Source organism: Chrysemys picta, chromosome 11 (genome assembly GCF_011386835.1).
Source record: "Chrysemys picta bellii isolate R12L10 chromosome 11, ASM1138683v2, whole genome shotgun sequence".
NCBI lineage: Eukaryota > Metazoa > Chordata > Testudines > Emydidae > Chrysemys > Chrysemys picta.
In genome coordinates this window covers 69,764,621-69,784,525 of record NC_088801.1, presented here as the reverse complement: position 1 = coordinate 69,784,525, position 19,905 = coordinate 69,764,621, and the positions used below count along the sequence as shown (strand labels likewise).

General features: G+C 50.9%; 2 protein-coding genes and 1 long non-coding RNA gene across 4 annotated transcripts in view; 2 read left to right on the top strand and 1 right to left on the bottom strand.

Moving 5' to 3' along the window:
* Positions 1-10,483: 10,483 nt before the first annotated feature.
* Positions 10,484-12,029, bottom strand: LOC135974188 (uncharacterized). The gene is made up of 2 exons (XR_010591401.1): positions 10,960-12,029; positions 10,484-10,925 (listed from the first exon to the last, which is right to left on the bottom strand). It is a non-coding gene; the product is annotated as an uncharacterized LOC135974188 (long non-coding RNA).
* A 58-nt stretch (positions 12,030-12,087) lies between these two features.
* The window catches only part of LOC101936446 (UDP-glucuronosyltransferase 1A1-like), an 87,975-nt gene continuing 80,157 nt past the window's right edge, over positions 12,088-19,905 (top strand). Inside the window, exon 1 of one of the 2 annotated variants that reach the window (XM_024109247.3) lies at positions 12,088-12,303. In XM_024109247.3, coding sequence (XP_023965015.2) covers positions 12,205-12,303 — 99 coding nt within the window. In that variant the 5' untranslated portion in view covers positions 12,088-12,204. Of the gene's footprint in view, positions 12,304-16,758; positions 17,937-19,905 lie in introns of those variants that run through there. The other variant, XM_024109244.3, reaches the window with a different exon arrangement.
* The window catches only part of LOC135974186 (UDP-glucuronosyltransferase 1-6-like), a 37,427-nt gene continuing 31,244 nt past the window's right edge, over positions 13,723-19,905 (top strand). Inside the window, exon 1 of the transcript XR_010591399.1 lies at positions 13,723-13,812. The gene's annotated coding sequence lies outside the window, so the exon portion shown is untranslated. The remainder of the gene's footprint in view (positions 13,813-19,905) is intronic.

Genomic DNA, 19,905 nt, shown 5'->3' with positions numbered 1-19,905 from the left:
TTTACTTCTTATCTCAAAGTCCCAGGCATTTCACCAGAATCATAGCCTCTGCCCTGCCTATGGGCCTTGTGTTCAGGCACTCTGTGATGTGTCTGCCTCTCCAAACTAAGAGATGTTGATTTTATTTCTGAAAAAGCCTCATAAGAGACAGTCTCAGATACACTGACTAATCTCACAGAATTAGATAAGGGGCAGGGAGAGGGTGCTCAGCACTTATTAAAAAGTCCCCAACTCCTTGCAGAATTGGGCCATATGTATTCAAACTCTGTTACATTAAGGGCACTTCTGCCGCATGGAAGTTCCTGCAAAGTGTTGGGCAGAATCAGGACCCAGCTGTGTAAGGCCTTAAGGGCATGATTCTGACCACTGAAGACAATGGGAGTTTTGCCACTGATTCTAATGGGAGCAGGCTCAGAGCCAACATACTCATACAGTCGAAGTTTCTGCATGCTCATGTCGACCTCTTCCTTGGTTTGCCTCATTCACAAGGCTTCTGTGTTGGCTTTAATTTTGCTTACCATATAAAGACTTCAACAGGCTTTGGATCAGGCTTGTAGGGAGGTTTTCTATATATCATTTATTTGTATTACAGTACTGCCTAAGGGGCTGCAATCATGATCAGGGCCCCACTGTTTTAAGTGCTGTACAAACACAGAATAGAAGGGTGGTTTCATCCCAGTTTCCCCTTCAAGAAAAGCTGAAGAATAATGTTCTAATACAAAGAATTCCACTGGCCTCTTCCAGAATGGTCACCGCCTCCCATTCTTTCTAATTGGAGTGAAGCGAAGCTGCCTTTAGTGGAAGGAAGTTTGCAATGCTTGTATTTTACCCCAGAGTTACTTATATATATTAGGGAGACCAGATGTCCCGATTTTATAGGGACAGTCCTGATATTTGGGGCTTTTTCCTATATAGGTTCCTATTACCCCCCACCCCCATCCCGATTTTTCACGCTTGCTATCTGGTCACCCTAATATATATTTAACTTCAGCTTAATGTAGTTTTTATCTGGGAATGTATTATGTTTGTATAGTTCCTAGCACGGTAGGGCTGAGATTTAGGGCAGGTCTTCACTACGGGGGGGGAGGGTCAATTTAAGATACGCAAATTCAGCTACGCGAATAGCATAGCTGAATTCGACGTATCGCAGCCGATTTACCCCGCTGTAGGGATGGCGGCAAAATCGACTTCTGCGGCTTCCCGTTGACAGCGTTTACTTCCACCGCCGCTGGTGGAGTAAGAGCGTCGATTCGGGGATTGATTGTGGGACGCGATAAATCGATCCCCGAGAGGTCGATTTCTACCTGCCGATTCAGGCGGGTAGTGTAGACCTAGCCTGAGTGTGGCTTTTAGGTCCCATTGCAATTGAACTGTTAAATAATAAGAGAAGACACAGCATCAAACAGTCGGAAGGAATGTGGGGAGAGAGAATGAGAGACCCAGCAATAACAGCATGCATTAACTAGGCCAGCGAAGTGCATAGCTACTTTGTCTGGTTAAATTATAAGAGATAAGTAACAGATAAATACCAGAAGCTCCTGATATGTGTATCTATATGCCCTTTACTTCTATCTTGGAATAGATTGATTGGAATTCAGGTTAAGTCCCAATATCCTACACTAAATATAACAAATAGTATAAAAGTATTTCACTGCTGCTTTTCCAGTTGTTTTTTGGCCTTTGTATCATCTTCTTTTCTGCCTATATCCATGTAATATGTTTAGATGTTTAATAGGTAGGGAAAATAAGCCAATAGAAAGGTTTCCCAAAACCAAATGAGCATGGCCGGCTCCAGGCACCAGCAAACCAAGCATGTGCTTGGGGCGGCATTCCAGCCAGCCTTTTTTTTTTTTTTGCTTGGGGCTGCAAAAGTCTAGAGTCGGACCTGGGGAGCAGCGCCCGCACCTTATGGCCGGGCAGGCTCCAACCGCAGGACACTCAGGCTGGGGGCCGCCCCGCGGGGTGCACGGAGCCGCCTGCAGGCCCACCGCCGCAGCCGGGGCTGGGCGAAGCAACCCGAGCCACCCAGGGACTGTGGCAGGGCAGCCAGGAGCAGCAGCAGGGCCATAGTGGGGACCGGTGCCCAGGGCGCTGCTGTGCAGGGCCCGCATCCCACTCTCCGGGGCTCCGCTCCCTCTGGGGCTGTCCTGCCCCGGCTCCTCAGCCCTATGCCGGGCGGTCCCCCGGCTCTGCCCTCCCAGGTCCCGGCCGTTCCTGGAGGCGGGAGCCCCGGCTGGAGGGACCCTGAGCTGAGGCGCGGCCCGGGAGCCCCGCTGCTTACCCCGACCCTGCCAGTGCCGGATTGGCTGGAGGCGAGGGGGGAGTGGGTGGAGTCAGCACTGGTGGGGGGGAGCCCAGGGCTGGGGCGGCAGGGGGTGCGGGTGGGGGAGGGTGGGGTGGGAGGGAGAGCCCAGCGCTAGGGCGGCAAGGGGGGGAGAGCCCAGCTCTGGGACGGCAGGAGGTGCGGGTGGGGGGGGAGAGCCCAGGGCTGGGGGGCAGCCAAAAAAATTTTTGGCTGGGGCAGCAAAAAACCTAGAGCCAGCCCTGCGAATGAGTAAAGTTTCTCCCTGATGTAATTCCATTGACCTCAGTCGACTTACCCTGAGGATAAATTAACACAAACAAAAACTTCAATTAGGGACAGTTCAGGCTGGACTAGGACACACCCCTGGCCCCCATCCAAAACCTTAAAAGCAAATAAGAATAAGGGAAACATCTGATGCTTTCCTTGCCACCCCTTCACATTGCTTGCAATGCGTTTGAGAACAGACTCGCTGCTCCATAAGGCTTTTGCTTCCATCGCTCACAGTTATCAAAAAGATTCTGGATGGGAGCTTCGCTATTTCATGGATTTTTTTTGTGTACAAAAATGTTTCAAATACACCATTAAACTAACTCATTGGCACATCTTAGTAAAATGATCCTTTTTCTTACTTCATGGAGCAGGAAAGTTGGTGCACTTTGTAACATGGGGAAAAGAAAGGTAATTCCTTCACAAAGTAATATTTTGCTGAAGATACTGCTGTACTTTTTTATTATTAAAGGTCACAATCTCTTTGTTTAAAGGAGTAATATTTAAGACATCTTCTTTTGTAATGCATTTGGCAGCTCTTCCAGCATTTTGCAGTAGGCCAGCTCCTCTGAACCTCCTTCTTACCACAGGCAAGAGGAACATGATCTGTTTGAAACCCCCCATTAAACTGTGTCATAGGACATTAATGTGATGTTAACTCAGGTGATACAGCAACTTAATACCTGTGAACTCAAGTGCACGATAAAGCCATCACTTCTCTGTCTGGCTGTAGGCCCAAGTTCATAGAATCATAGAATCTCAGGGTTGGAAGGGACTCAGGAGGTCATCTAGTCCAACCCCCTGCTCAAAGCAGGACCAATACCCAGACAGATTTTTGCCCCAGATCCCTAAATGGCCCCCCTTAAGGACTGAACTCACAACCGTGGATTTAGCAGGCCAATGCTCAAACCACTGAGTTATCCCTCGCCCTGTTGTATGTACAGGAAAGAAAGAACCACAACTGAGGCAGAATTTTGGGTCCAGTGGAGGAACGAGTCATTCTTCTGCCCCCACCAGACTTTCCCTACTTGAGGGACTATGATGTTCTGGAGGCAACACAGATAAGTAAGGGGTTTTGTCACTGCCTGCCCTGTAACCTTGGAGGCCTCTGTGCCGTGCAGCTATGGTTCAGATCCCTGACACCAGTTGTCAATCCACAAGCATATAATCTCGCCCTGCCTCTCACCAGTTCAGTAACTCTTCACAGGGTGATACCAACAATCCTTCCAATCTGGAGTCTCCCTAAATACATCCTGCCTGAGTTCTGAATGACCAGCTATTTGCACTGCTCCACTCTAGCTCGTCACCCCTGAAGGCATGAAACCAGCTGCCCAGATATCAGCTTGCTTTGACACATTCACTCCAAACAGTTTGCACGCTTATATATTAGATAAAATCCCTTTTCTAATAAAAGGTACGTATTGCCTGTCCCGACCCAAAGGCACATACTGTCCAGTCCTGTGCCTCCCCCTTCCTCCCCCCAGGAGCTGGTGGGATTAGCTGCCCTGGCCAAGGGAGATGGGGCTGGAAGGTTCCTCCCTGTTACCAGATTTGTCCATTACTTTGGGGTATGCTCATTTATTTGGGTTACTCTTCTGGGGAAGGGGATTCTGTAATTCTATCAATATACTCAAGTATCAGTGGGTAGCCATGTTAGTCTGTATCTACAAAAACAACAAGAAGTCTGGTGGCACCTTAAAGACTAACAGATTTATTTGGGCATAAGCTTTCGTGGGTAAAAACCTCACTTCTTCAGATGCATAGAGTGAAAGTTACAGATGCAGGCATTATATACTGACACATGGAGAGCAGGGAGTTACTTCGCAAGTGGAGAACCAGTGTTGACAGGGCCAATTCAATCAGGGTGGATGTAGTCCACTCCCAATAATAGATGAGGAGGTGTCAATTCCAGGAGAGGAAAAGCTGCTTCTGTAATGAGCCAGCCACTCCCAGTCCCTATTCAAGCCCAGATTAATGGTTTTAAATTTGCAAATGAATTTTAGTTCTGCTGTTTCTCTTTGAAGTCTGTTTCTGAAGTTTTTTTGTTCAATTATAGTGACTTTTAAATCTGTAATAGAATGACCAGGGAGATTGAAGTGTTCACTTACTGGCTTTTGTATGTTACCATTCCTGATGTCCGATTTGTGTCCATTTATTCTTTTGCGGAGGGACTGTCCGGTTTGGCCAATGTACATGGCAGAGGGGCATTGCTGGCACATGATGGCATATATAACATTAGTAGATGTGCAGGTGAATGAGCCCTTGATGGTGTGGCTGATGTGGTTGGGTCCTCTGATGGTGTCGCCAGAGTAGATGTGGGGACAGAGTAGGCAACAAGGTTTGCTACAGGGATTGGTTCCTGGGTTGGTGTTTCTGTGGTGTGGTGTGTAGTTGCTGGTGAGTATTTGTGCCCCCTCAGTATCAGCTGGCACGAGTCATCCCTGGTATGAAATCAGTTGGTTTAACTGCTCATTTGGGAGATTTAAACCTTCAGTCCTCCACTTGGAGTGTGATTGCTCTGAAATTATTTTGATAGCTCTTCTATCTCAGGGCTTGTCTACATTACGAAATTAGGTCGAATTTATTAAAGTCGACCTTTATCCCCTGATTTTACAAAATCAATGCTGTATGTCCCCACTATGCACATTCCGTCGGCGGAGTGCATCCCCACTACCATGGCTAGCATTGACTCACAGAGCGATGCACTGTGGGCAGCTAGCTCACAGTTCCTGCTGCCGATTGGAATTCTGGGTTAGGTTCCCAATTCCTGATGGGACAAAAATATTTTTACAAGGTGTTTTGGGTACATATCGTCAGCCTCCCATGATGCACTTGGCTCCTCCCTCCCTGAAAGCAATGGCAAACAATCATTTTCGCAGCTAAGCCTGGGTTACTTGTGCAGACGCCATAGCACAGCAAGCATGGACCCTGCTCAGCTGTACGCTGCTGGTGTGAGCGTCACAAACACCTTGTAGAAACTTGGCTATCCAACTACAGAAGCAGTTTCTCCTCCCTTGGTGTTCACACCTCAACTGCTAGCAGAGCACCTCACCCTCCCTGATTGAACTAACCTCGTTATCTCCATACTGATTTATACCTGCCTCTGGAGATTTCCATTACTTGCATCTGAAGAAGTGAGGTTCTTACCCACGAAAGCTTATGCTCCCAATACTTCTGTTAGTCTTAAAGGTGCCACAGGACCCTCTGTTGCTTTTTACAGATTCAGACTAACACGGCTACCCCTCTGATACAAACACCTTGTGCATCGTCCTGCGGTATTTGCAGAGCATAGTCAGGATCCACTGCACGGAAGAATATGGTGACATGCAAATAGCTGTACTGGAAGTCATGGAATGGAGCAATTTGCACATGCTGGCAGTGGCAGCCGAGCTTGTTGACACAGTGGATTGCCACTTCTGGGCCCGGGAAACAAGCATAGACTGGTGGGACCACATCGTGATGAAGCTATGGGATGAGGAGCAATGGCTGCATAACTTTCAAATGCATAAGGTCTCTTTCGTGGAACTTTGCGAATTGCTTTCCCCAGCCCTGAAGCGCAGAAATACGAAAATGAGACCTGCTCTGACAGTTCAGAAGTGAGTGGCGAAAGCCCTGTGGAAGCTTGCAACACCAGATTGCTACCAGTCAGTCAGAAATCAATTTGGAGTGGGTAAATTTACAACGCAGGCTGCTGTGATCCAAGTAGCCAGGGCAATCAATTCACGTCTGCTGAGAAGGGTAGTGACTCTGGGAAACGTGCAGGACATAGTGGATGGCTTTGCTGCGATGGGGTTTCCTACTTGTGGTGGGACGATAGACGGAATGCACATCCCTATCTTGGCACCAGACCATCTTGCCAAAGAGTACATAAACGGGAAGGAGTACTTCTCAATGGTGTTGCAAGCGCTAGTGGATCACAGGGACCATTTCACTGAAATCAACGTGGGATGGTCGGGAAAAGTACATGATCTTTAGGAACTCCAGTCTCTTCAGAAAGCTGCAAAAAGGAACTTTCTTCCCAGACCAGAAAATTACCATTGGTGATATTGAAATGCTAATAGTTATCCTTGGAGACTCAGCCTACCCCTTGCTCCCATGGCTCATGAAGCCATACACAGGCAGCCTGGACAGCAGTAAGGAGCAGTTCAACCATAGGCTGAGCAAGTGCAGAATGGTGATAGAATGTGCCTTTAGACGTAAAGGGGCACTGGTGCAGTTTACTCACTAGGTTAGACCTCAGCGAAAGCAATATTCCCATTGTTGTTGCTGCTTGCTGTGTGCAACATAATATCTGTGAAAGTAAGGGGGGAAAATTTCTGGTGGGGTGGGGGTTGAGGCAGATTGCTTGGCTGCCAATTATGAGCAGCCAGACACCAGGGCAATAAGAAGAGCACAGTGTAGGGTTACCATATTTCAACAAGCAAAAAAGAGGACGGGAGGAGCCCCGCCCTAGCCCCGCCCCTGCCCCTCCCACTTCCCGCCCCCCCAGAACCCCCAACCCTCCCCCCGTTCCTTGTCCCCTGACTGCCCCCTCCTGGGACCCCTGCCCCTAACTGCCCCCCGGGACTCCACTCCCTATCTAAGCCTCCTTGCCTCTTGTCCCCTGACTGCCCCAACCCTTATCCACACCCCCACCCCCAGACAGACCCCTGGGACTCCCACGCCCCATCCAACCACTCCCCACCCCCTGACAGCCCCCCCCAGAACTCCCAACCCATCTAAACCCCTCTGCTTCCTGTCCCCTGACTGCTCCGATCCCTCTCCACACTCCTGCCCCCTGACAGCCCCCCCAGAACTCCCAACCCATCTAAACCCCTCTGCTCCCTGTCCCCTGACTGCTCCGATCCCTCTCCCCACTCCTGCCCCCTGACAGCTCCCCCCCCAGAACTCCCAGCCCCCTACCCCCCGCTCCTTGTCCCCTGACTGCCCCCTCCTGGGACCCCTGCTCCTAACTGCCCTCCAGAACCCCACCCCCTACCTAAGACTCCCTGTTCCTTGTCCCCTAACTGCCCCTTCCTAAGACCCCCCCCAACTGCCCCCCAGGACCCTACCCCCTACCTGTACCCTGACTGCCCAAAACTTTCTCCACTCCCCTCCAAAAGCCCCCCCCCCGTTTCTTGACTGCCCCCTCCAGAACCTCCCTGTCCCTTCTCCTCCCCCCCCTTATCCTGCTGCTCAGAACAGGGTGTTGGGCTCTGTGCCAGCCGGACACATGGCTGAGCTCCCCTGCAAAACACAAAACCCGGTCCCTGGCCCTGCACAGGGTTGCTGGAGCGGGCTGCAGGAGGAGGAGCTGCCGGCCGGCTCAGAATGCAGGGAGGGGGTGGTGGGAGGAGGAAGCTGCTCCGGAGTCCAGCCCGGGACTTTCCTGCAGCCCTCCCAGCCGGGGGAGGGGAAAATCCCGGACATTGTGAGTGCTTTACAAATTCCCCCCGGACGCTATTTTTAGCACACAAAAGGAGGACATGTCCGGGTAAATCCGGACGAATGGTAACCCTAGCACAGTGAAGCGCACTGTGTCTCTGAGAGGCTTTGAAAACCAGTTTCATGAATGATCCAACACTAATGTGACAGTTCTGTGTGTTGTTCTTTACCAACCTGCCCCCTTTTCCGCATGTACTGCCCTGTAAAGTAAAGCCCCACCACCGATAGTGTACACAGTGAATAAAGAGGCTGTTGTCCTCTATTCATGCATTTTTATTATGCTAACAAACACTGAACAGAGCCAGCAATGAATAGCAAAGATAACCCAGGTCTAAGGGCCTGATAACACAGTGGGGGAGGGTCAAGGACATGTAGCTTATTACAATTGCACTGTCTAGCAATCAACGCGGTGGGAATGAGAGCTTTCTGCTCCACAAACCATCCCCTGGAGTTGAGTTCAAGGGATAACTGTGCTTCACACACACACACACACACACACACACACACACACACATACATTCTAGGACGTCTGGGAAAGGAGGATATGGATCTTGGTGAGGAGGGCAGCTGGTTCATCATTGGGTGCAGTGGGACTCTAAAGTCTAGCTGCCTTTCCGGCACCTGAACAGACGCCTCAACATGTCTGTTTGCTCCCCCATAAGCCGCAACATCTCCTCTTGCATGTTACGCTCTTGTTCCCTGCTAGGGTGACCAGACGTCCCGATTTTATCGGGACTGTCCCGATGTTTGCTTGTATGTCCCGCGTCTCGACCAATGTTAGGTCGGGACACTGGACAAACAAGCAAATGCTCCGGAGCCCAGAAGTGCTCGCACGCCCTCCCACCCCAACTCCACCCCCTCCTTCCCCCATTGGCTCCCTCCCCAAATCCCCGCCTCTTCCCCAGGCTCATCATTCCTCCTCCCTCCACAAGCGCTGGAGGGAGGCCCCGGAGACGCAGAGGGAGCGCGGGGCCGGGATGAGTGAGAGTCCGGCCTGGCCCTGAGCGCAGGCAGGACTCAGTCAGGTGGTAGGGAGAGTAGGGGGGTGGCCCGCGGGGCCAGGCAATGGCTTTTCTCCCCACCTGGGTAGCCGGACTCGGGAGCAGCCACTGCTGCAGCTCCCACTGCCGCGGGGGGAGGAAGTGGCCATGGCGCTCAGTAGCTGCGGCTCTGGCACCCGGACCCGAATCCTCCAAGCCCGGGCCTGTTGCGGGGACCCAGCAGCACGCACGCTGTGCCCAGCCCCTGGCCAGTCACGTCTGGGCTGGCTGCCCAGCTGGTGCAATCCTGCGGCGGCCCCAGGGCGGAGGCATCGGCAGCCCAGCCCCATTCGTTCCCCTGCGGGACCCGAGTGGGATGGGGCGGCTGGGGCCTGCTGCCCCCACTCCAGGGCTGCCGCGGGATTGCACCAGCTGGGCAGACGCGACTGGCCAGGGGCTGGGCACGCGCAGCGGTGCGCGCTGCTGGTGTAGGGATATAAAAGAAGGTACTAACAGTGATTCATCAGGGAGGGGCCGGCAGCCACATGGAGTGAGCTGGCAGGAAGCCGCTCAGCTTCGCTGCGCTGCCGGTGGTGAGTGGGGCCCCCGGGCTGTTTTAAATGGCCTGGGGGATGCGCGGGGTGGGGGTTCCCAGGGCGGAAAGCGGGGCCGAGGGAGAGACCCGGCCTCAAACATTGCTGGAGCCGGGCCCCGGGCCAGGAATACTCCTGGTGCCCAGGCACCACGAGCTCATAAAACTTGCCGCCCATGAACAGATCATGTGGAAAAGAGAGAAGATAGTTATTCATTAAATTTACGCAGACCCATATAAGTTGAAACTTCTACCTTGAGGCCAATAATCTCCCATTTGAAAGGGTTATTGCTTATAAAGTGCTTCCTGGAAACTGTCGTTTAATTGTAAAACAGTAAACACTGACCCGAGAACTAACACCGTTTCACAGCAATGCAAGCAAGTCAAAGCGGCAGCAGGGGGGGACTCTGCAGCTCTTCGTTTCAGTTTCTGCATTCAAAACTTTCTTAGCAGAATGTTTTGTTTTTCTTACACTGAGATAGCTCCTGGGATTAGATCTCTTTATCCACCCATGATAAAGTTTCTTCCGCTGTTAATATTTGTGGGCTTTGCTGAAGGGGGGAAGCTGTTGGTGATGCCTATGGACGGAAGTGCCGGGCTGAGCATGCGTCTTATCGTGGAGAAGCTCCATCAGAATGGGCACGAAATAGTCCTTGTGGCACCAGAAACAAATCTGTTTTTGAAATCAGGCAAGAATTTCACAATTAAGACCTATCCAGTGCCTTACAAATGTAACCCTTCTGCCCATCTAAGTTGGCAGCAACAAGGGCCGGGTTCTGTATCTAGGGGTTCCGTTTCAATAACGCAATGCAAAACCGGCTCGAGCCCCCACCCAGTGACCTGGGACAATTACATACCACCCCCTGGGCGCCTCTAAGAGGCAATACTTCCCCTCTCGCAAGCACGGAGTCTGAGTGTAGCAGAAAATGTTTAATAACATGAGGTAAATGACATCAGCATTAAATTGGAAAAACACCACAAACAGGATTCCTCACACAAACCATGAGCAAAAGACCCACCCCAGCAAATTGGCCTGTGTCCTTTCCCTTTGGTTCTTGAATCCAGCAATCCAAAAATCACCCAGAGTCCCCAAAGTCCAACACCCCCAAAGTCTCTTGGGTCCAGCAACCATCCAAAGTCCCAAAAGTCCAACAACCCCCAAAGTCTCTGTCCCTGGTCAGTGCAGCCCCAGAGTAAAAGGGGGGCACACAGGGTGTTAAGGGGCACCTTACATGATCTGAGGCCGGCCGGCCATCTCTCCGTGGGGTTCCGCCGCAGCCTTCACCATGAGCCAGTCCACTTCCTGCCGTCCCACGAACTGCTCTGCTCTACGAGCTGTTCCGTTCCACTCACCGCTCTGCTCTACGAGCTGTTCCGTTCCACTCACCGACCTGTGAGCCGCTCTAACCGTCCCTGCAAACAGCTCCGCTCGCCGTTCCTTGGGCCACTCCAAGTGCCCCCACAACACTCCACGCCACTCCTCCAGTCGTCCCCACAAATTGCTCTGCCAGCTGCTTAGCAATATAGCTTCAGGCTCCCCCACTTGTTAACACAGCACTCAGTGATCTCAGCTCTTAATAACTTTAGCTCTTTTTGTGATTTCAGCTCATAGTGGGGGAGCCCCAGTGCTGGTGCACCATTGGCCCAAAATAAATGCAGCTCAGCAGCCTGTAACTAGACTCCTAATGGAATCAAAGCTAGTTCTGACATTCAACAGTGGAGAGAAGAGATGGTGCAATTGGCATTTCAAGCCCTCAAAGGACACCCATACTATCACATACAAATACCTGTCCCCATCCTCTCTCAATTTACTGGGTTTTGTAACCCATGCCCCTTGTCAAGCAAGTGCTACTTAGGTAATGGTGAGTCCTTCTGTCCTACAACAGTTCCACTGGCCTTGATTCACAGAATCAGGGTAACAAAACTTTATTCTTTCTGCCCCAATAACAGAGAAACTGGGGATCCCACACCAGCCAAAGTAACCACTTTCAGTTGCTGTTGTTTCATGCCAGGCGGGTGGGTGTGCCTATGCAAACAAGATCAGCCCCTGGAGTTCTTTTCCACACTTGCCATAATTCACCACCAGATGTCAGGGTAGAGCTCATCCTGACTCTGCTTACACAAAGATGAACATGTGGATGCACTAATGGAGACTTTTGGTAAAGATCGCTTTGTTGAGCAACCTTTTTTAAATGTTGTTATTTCACTATATGAAAGTCTAGCACTAGCATTCCAGATGCTTTTCCAAAGCTGCGAGAATTTGTTGAGCAACAAAGAACTGATTCGATATCTCGAAGAAAGTCAATTTGATGCCATCCTCACAGAGACAATTGGCATATGCGGGACAGTAGTTGCTGAGTATCTGTCTCTCCCTTCTGTGTTCTTCTTATGTGGATTTCCATGTGACTTAAGATCCAAGGCAACTCAGTGTCCAAGTCCACATTCTTATGTCCCAGGAATGTTTACTAGCAACACAGACCACATGACCTTTACCCAGCATGTGCAGAACCTGCTACACAGCACACTAGCACTGTGAGCTTGTATTGCTCTCTATTTGCCATTTGAACAGCTGGCTTCTGAGTTTCTTCAGAAAGAAGTGACTGCATAATCTCTTAGATCAAGGCTCTGTTTGGCTAATGAGACTAGACTTTGTATTCGAGTATCCGAGGCCAGTGATGCCCAATATGGTCTTTGTTGGTGGATTAAACTGTGCTGAGTCAAAGCACCTGTCTCAGGTATGTACATTCTGTTTGCCCTTTATTAATACTGGGCCAAATCATGACATGTGGAGTGTGAAGTCCAGCCAAGCTTCTTCCACCCTTAGGTGGTTGGGAAGCAATCTCTAGTCAGTGCCCATATACTGCAGGGGTATTACCCAATATTCCTTTGTTGGGAGCAGGGGCTTTCTGACTGAGTGACAGCCAGACACACAGGAAAGGGACAAAGCAGCCTTCTAGGCTCCCCCCGCACTGGAACTGAAGTTGGCTGATGGTTCTGAAACTGAATTGTCAACTACCAAAGAAGGCCTTAGGGCTGAAAGAGCCTCTCACCATTCCCTGCTGCAAGAAATCAGTCTATACGAGGGGAGCTTCGCTGCAGGATGCCATTAGAAACACACTCATGGCTTTGTGTGTTCCTTGTTCCTGCCTGTCACATGACAGGCCAAACTATGAAAGTGTTCCATTCTTTTTGCAATATATTGTGCATTTAGTGTGGCAGGTGTGATCATAAACGCATGGAGGCCCAGTGCAAAGCCAAAGATGGTAGAGGAACATGTTTTGCACTAAGGCCAGCCAACCTTTCCTACATTAGATGTTAATTTTATTAAAAGGTAACAGTTTGATAGCAATAGCCTCTATGGTCCACAGCAGAGAACTGCAGGTTAAAAGTGTTTCCCCCGGTCACAGGTTTGGGAGCCAGGACTCAGTTCCAAAACTTAGGACTGTTTTGTCCAAATTGGAACAGTTAGGACAAATGATTATCTGAATGACATTTTCAGCACTGGAAGCAGTTGTAGGATGAGAGGGAGAGGCACAACAGGATACACAACGCCTCCTCAAAGAAAGAGTTGTATTATTGAATGTATAAATGATCAGTCACCATTCCTCAGTTTTGCCATCTGTAAAATAGGTATCAGTACCCACCTCACAGGACTGGCGTAAGACTGGATCACATGTTTGTAAAACAGTTGTGTGAGAGTCTCTTATTGTCTGAAATATTCTGATGAAAGCCACTATAAGAACACAAAGAATTTTTTACATTGAAAAGTAGGATGGAGGCGAGGGGAACTACAGACGTATGTGTTATTTGTGGGGGAGTTTACCATGGTTTTCAAAGCCTTTTTCATGCCTGCAGGAATTAGCGCAGACATGGGGCAACTCTGTTAGCACAAGCTGGATCAAGGTATAAATTGCACCTTCCTGGGCTCCAGGGGAGATTGCCTTGAGGGAGGACAGACAGTGGTGCCACCAGCCACATACTAAAAGGCTTCTGCTGAAGTGGAACACTTTTAAGTGCTAGTTAGGGCTTAAAAAGTAGTCCTGCCAAGTGGCACTGCTCAGGGGATGCACTGAATCTGCAGGGGCCCCAATCTCCCTGGCCACAGCTTTCTGTAGCTAGCCCCACCCATTTTGTGAGAGGGTCAATAAAGGGGAAGCTGCTGCTGGCTGTCTGCCTGTAATGGCAGATTTTCTGCCAGCAGAATCTCCAAGAGCAGCTAACATAGACCCAGGGCTGAATCCAGGGTAAGTTGTACAGTGAAAAGTAATGCAATTTAACATCCTCCCATTTCTTGCATATAAACTCTGGGAATTGCCACACTGAATCAGATCACCAGTCCTTCTAATCCAGTATCACATCTCTTAGTGCAAGATGCTTTAGAGGATACTGCAAGAAACATAGTAGTGGACAATAATGGAATAACAGAGTTGTGCAGGAAATGGAAATTCTGTTTTGTGGAGGAATTTGATATTTTGAAATTTGTTTTTATTTCAGCCAGGAACGAAACCAAAAGTGTTAATTCGCCATGAAAGACAATTCTGAAAAAAAAATTAGATGCATTGAAATGTTTTGTTTCCATTTTGACTTCTTTGTTTATAATATCCACTGTAACACAAAATTTAAACAAATGTGAAACCAAAATCTATTCCAAAAGAAAATAATCAAACCCCTCAGTTAATGCTTGCCTTCTGGCTGTAGAATAAAGTTTTGTATCCCTATTGTTCTAGTCAAATGTAACTGTGGATGGTCCCACTGTCGGGAGAAAAGTTAGGGCATCCACCCCTATTGCTTTCATAGTCTCCTCACAGCTTCCAATTTTTTTTTTCTTCTTCCTCTTAAAGCTGTTTCTCGTTTCATTCCAGGGTCATTTTATCTTTAGAAAAGTAATGATTTCTCAATTTTCTGTGTTTACTGACTCTTACAATTACAGCAATTAATATTCCCTTGGGGAGGGGAAGTGGGATAGTGTAGCTTTTAGAGCTACGTACCATCGGGTACATTCTTTCCGCTTTACTAAGAGCTTAGGCTGCCAGCTCATGTCAAGCTATCCAACAATTATCAATGGCTAGGTTTACACTACCCGCCTGAATTGGCGGGTAGAAATCGACCTCTCGGGGATCGATTTATTGCGTCCCGTCGGGACGCGACAATCAATCCCCGAATCGGCGCTCTTACTCCACCAGCGGAGGTGGGAGTAAGCGCCGTTGACAGAAAGCCGCAGAAGTCGATTTTGCCGCCGTCCTCACAGCGGGGTAAGTCGGCTGCGATACGTCGAATTTAGCTACGCTATTCACGTAGCTGAATTTGCGTATCTTAAATCGACTCCCCCCTGTAGTGTAGATGTACCCAATGAGATTTAAAGACCGTGAAGATTTCTTAATTGAAGGGGTAATAGTTGCCTCAATATGAAGCCAAAATGAGCAAAACGTGGTCGGATGTTTGGTGCAGCCAGTCACTAACCTTTTAAAACTGAAAATAGCTTTTGAATGCAGATCGTCACTGATTCCACTTTAACCTCTTCTTTTTCCATTCCAAGATTATGTGACTTGCTTGGTCTGATCCAGTACATGTGCTCAGGGGCTGCCTGCTGGGGGGGACAGGGGAAAACAACCTCCCTTCTCGCTCAATGGTTAGAGACCTCTAGTTCAAGTTCCCCCTCCACCTGCTGGGGAGAAAGTATTTGAGCAGGGATCTGCCACCTCCCAGGAGAGTCCTCTAACCTATGGGATATTGTGATGTGCATAGGAGTTCTGTTAAGAAACTGGACATGATTTTCCTGGCCTCAGCCATGTGGTCTGGATAAGGGTAAGAAAGGGTGATACTGTTGTTATGCGAGAGTAGGGTTACCATATTTTGTGCCTCCAAATGGAGGACACTCCCAGGGGCCCCGGCCCCGCCCCCAGCCCCGCCCCAACTCCGCCCCCTCCCAAAGTCTCCGCCCCCTCCCCTGCTTCCCGCGAACATTTGAGTCGCGGGAAGCCTGTAGCAGGTAAGGGGCGGTGTGGGGGGAGGAGGCGCGGCCCAGGCTGGCCCCCCGGCGGCTCCAGCCTGGGTCGGCTCGGGCCCTGGGGTGCCGGCCCCGGCCCCCGGCTGACCACCCCCGGCCCGCCCAGCACTGCCGGCCCCCGGCGGCCCGGCGCACCCCTCGGCCCCGCAGCCCAGCGGACCCCCCGGCCCCGCGGACCTCCCGGCCCCGCGGACCCCCCCGCTTGCGGCCCAGCGGACCCCCCCGCTCGCGGCCCCGCGGACCTCCCGGCCCAGCGGACCCCCCAGCTCGCGGACCCCGCGGACCCCGCGGCCCAGCGGACCCCCCGGCTCCCGGCCCCGCGGACCTCCCAGCCCAGCGGACCCCCCCGCTCGCGGCCCAGCGGATCCCCCGGCTCCCGGCCCCGCGGACCTCGCGGCCCAGCGGAACCCCCAGCTCGCAGCCCCGCGGACCCCCCGGCCCCACGGACCCCCCGGCTCGCGGCCCCGCAGACCCCGCGGCCCAGCGGACCTCCCGGCCCAGCGGACCCCCCCGCTCGCGGCCCAGCGGACCCCCCGGCTCGCGGCCCCGCGGACCCCGCGGACCCCCTGGCCCCGCGGCCCAGCGGACCCCCCGGCCCCGCGGACCCCCCGCGGCTCCTGGCCCCGCGGGCCCGGACCGGCTCCTGGGTCCCCGCCCGGCCCCGCGCCCACCCTGGCCCGGCCCCACGCGCCCGGCCCAGCACCATGCCCCCGGCCCCGGCCAAAGAGGCCCCAGCCGAGCCCTCCCGATTTTCCCGGACATGCCCGGCTTTTGGGGATTTCCCCCCGGACGGGGATTTGAGCCCCCAAAAGCCGGACATGTCCGGGAAAATCCGGACGTATGGTAACCCTATGCGAGAGGGTTCAGACTCCTGTGACTATCGTTTTATATACTCCACCCAGGCAAAGTCTCCAGATCTATCAGATTGGCAGATGTGTAGTCATATTGCTTAATGCACCACTGGACGGTATTCAGATACTGCGGTTATGAGTGTGGAATAAAAACCTATTTAGAACAGTCTCATCCTCCTCACCAGCAGTACAATGGCAGGACTTTTATGTGCCCCTGGAAGAAAGGACAGACTTTGCCCCTTAATCTCTGTGCTCTGTTTCTCTATCTGCAATATGTGGATGGTATTTTCTTGCTTTTAGGAGTGTTGAGGGACGTCAAGTATTAATGTTAGTAAAGTGCTGTGAGAGCAGGTTCATCTCAGGTTTGGGGCAACAGTTTTGGTCAGTTCTCATTTGACCCAAACTGATTTACCTGTCTTTTCGGTCTTGACCACTACTTTTGTCAGTTGTAAAAGTATTCATAAAAGTTAACATACTGCAGATCTCTCAAAGCTAATGATTAACAAATGCTGAAAGAACAAAATGCCAATTTAGTTCACATGAGAACAAGCAGGTACTGCCAAAAAGTGGGTGTTGTTTCCCAAAGTATAAAAAGTTGTTTCAAACCTCTGTACAGTAATGAAGTCTTTTTCTATCATCCACTGAGATGGCTTTTCTTTTTCATCAACTTTACCAATTTGCATCAGGGTTTCTTCTTTTATTAACTTCCTACAACTTTGCTGAAAGTGGCAAGGTGTTGGTGATACCACAAGATGGAAGTCACTGGCTCAGCATGCGTGCAGTAGTTGAGAAACTCAGTGAGAAAGGGCATGAAATAGTAGTGGTTGCTCCAGAGACAAATTTGCTCTTGAAAGAATCAGAGCATTACACAAGGAAAACATATGCTGTGCCTTACGCCCAAGAAGATCTTGACCAGAGTTTTAGTAAATTTGCTAACAGTCTCTTTCGTGAAGTCTCTTTTCCCTACACTATTCTTGCGGAATACCGGAACACCATGTACGTCATTAACATGTTTTTTCACAACTGTGACAGCCTGCTGCAGAACAGAGAAATCATACGATACTTGGAAGAGAGTAAATTTGATGCACTCTTCACAGACCCAGCGTTGCCGTGTGGGGTGATCCTGGCAGAATATCTGTCCATCCCTTCCATATACTTCTTTCGTGGATTTCCATGCAGTTTAGAGCATGCAATCTGTAAATCTCCAAACCCTGTTTCCTATGTCCCAAGATGCTATACTAGTCACACAGACCACATGACTTTTTCCCAGCGAGTGGTAAACCTACTGGTTAGCTCTTTAGAGACATCACTGTTTAAGGATTTGTATACCAAATACCAAGACATTGCATCAAAGTTTCTCCAGAGAGATGTGCACTTACCAACACTTTACAGAAATGGCTCCATATGGCTACTGAGATACGATTTCGTGTTTGAGTATCCCAAACCAGTGATGCCCAACATGGTCTTCATCGGAGGCATAAACTGTGAGGAGGGGAAGAACCTATCTCAGGTATGTCCAGTGATTCTGTTTTGTGTTTGCACTTTCATTTTGATATTTTTTCTGTGGAAAAAGCTGTAGATGAGCAGGGCCGCCCAGAGGATTCAGGGGGGCTGGGGCAAAGCAATTTCGGGGGCCCCTTCCATAAAAAAAAGTTGCAATACTATATTCTTGTGTGGGCCCCTTTGGTGCCCGGGGCAAATTGCCCCACTTCCCCCTCCTCTGGGCAGCCCTGTAGATGAGCAATGAACATTATACCTCATTCTAATGTGCTTAATTTACACACCCTCCTCCCTGGCTCTCCACACAAAATAAGATGCTGCCTGCATTGAATGTAAATCAGATTCCAAATGATTTTCTCTTTCTAGTGGCAAACTGTATTGCTTTAACATAAATTAAAAATCTAATCAATATTACCAAACAAAGTGCAGTCTTTGCTGAAAAGTAGGTGAGCCAAAGTCCGCTGTTGTGCAGCAGTGTAAATCTGGAGACAAGCCATTGACATTAACTGGCCAGAGATTTTCTCTGTTGTAAATTAAACCAGACTTTGTAACTGACATTTGTAAGTTTCAAAAAGGAACATGCTCAAAGAAAGTGAAAGTCCACAGCTGTCTGGAATGTTGTGTCAGCAGAAGTGGTGGGTCAGCCCTTCCACCTGCCCCAGTGAGACCATTTCCTCCACCTCCTGATCAAACTTGTACCACTGTCATCCCTTCTCCTATAATCCCATTGGGGGTTAGACTAGATGACCTTCTGAGGTCCCTCCAACCCTGATATTCTATGATTCTATGACTCCTCCTCCTCAACCTCTGACTCTGCTTCAGTTCCTTTCCCTCACAATGCAGGTCTGCTTTGGTCCTCCCCATCATAAGAAACTCCCCTTGAATCCAGCTCCCTCCTCAGCTGTCACTCCACCGCCTCTTCCTTTCACAGAGTCAAGTTCCTTTCTTCCAGTTTAACTTAAACAGTCTCCAGCCAACACTCTCAGCTCTTTTCTGTCTCTGTTGATCACACTTTCTTTCTGATTTGTTCCTTTCAACACTGTCTCCATATTCTTGTTTGAGAATGTGTCTGTGTGTATCCCAGTGTGAGACTGGGGGATGTTTCAGGATAACTGGTCTCTGTGGATAGACTGAGCCCAGCTAGGGTGGCCAGCAGTCCAGTTTTTGACCAGAAAGGCCGGTTGGAAAGGGGACCTGACAGTGTCTGGTCAGATGTACTTACCAGACATCTAAAGTCTGGTTCCTGTGGGCAGCAAAGGCAGGCAGGCATAAGGTCTTCACAGGGCCGGTGCAAGGATATTTTGCACCCTAGGCAAAACTTCCACCTTGTGCCCCCCTCCCCCAACATCGGTTCATTGAGGGGCAAATCCCAACGAGCATATATAGACCCCAGGGGCTAGCCTGCCCAGGGGCCAGCCGTGCCCAGGGGCTGCTCCCTAGACCAGGTTCCCCCCTCCCCGCCCCCTGAACTCCCCTGGAGGGTGCACAGCCTCCCTGTGAGCCCTCCCCAGCTTCCTCCTTGCCACGTTCGGGCTCTGTGGCTCCCAGGAGTGTGAGCCACCGCTGCCCCTCCCGGAGCATGCTCAGGGCCCCGCGCCCAGGTGGCAGCTCACATGCCCAGGAGCCGCAGAGCCCGAGCGTGGTGAGGGAGAAGCTGGGGGGTGCACGGGGGCCTCTGCCCGCATGCATCTGCTGCAGCCTGCAGGAGCCCCCTGGGGAGGCACCAGGCCACAGCCTGGGCAGGAGGGGTGGGGGGCGCGACTGCTCCCTGCTAGCGGCGCCACCGCCTTTGCAGGGCTCCTGCATCCCTGCGCTGCGCCGGCTCCTCCATGGCTGGGGCTCGCCGCTGTCGCAAGCAGGACACTCTGGCTCTTCGGTGCCTCTGGAAGGCAGCTCCTCCCTGCCGAGCCAGGGCACCACTTTTTGGCACCCTCAGGGCCGTCCTTAGGATTTATGGGGGCCTATGCAGTATTATTAAA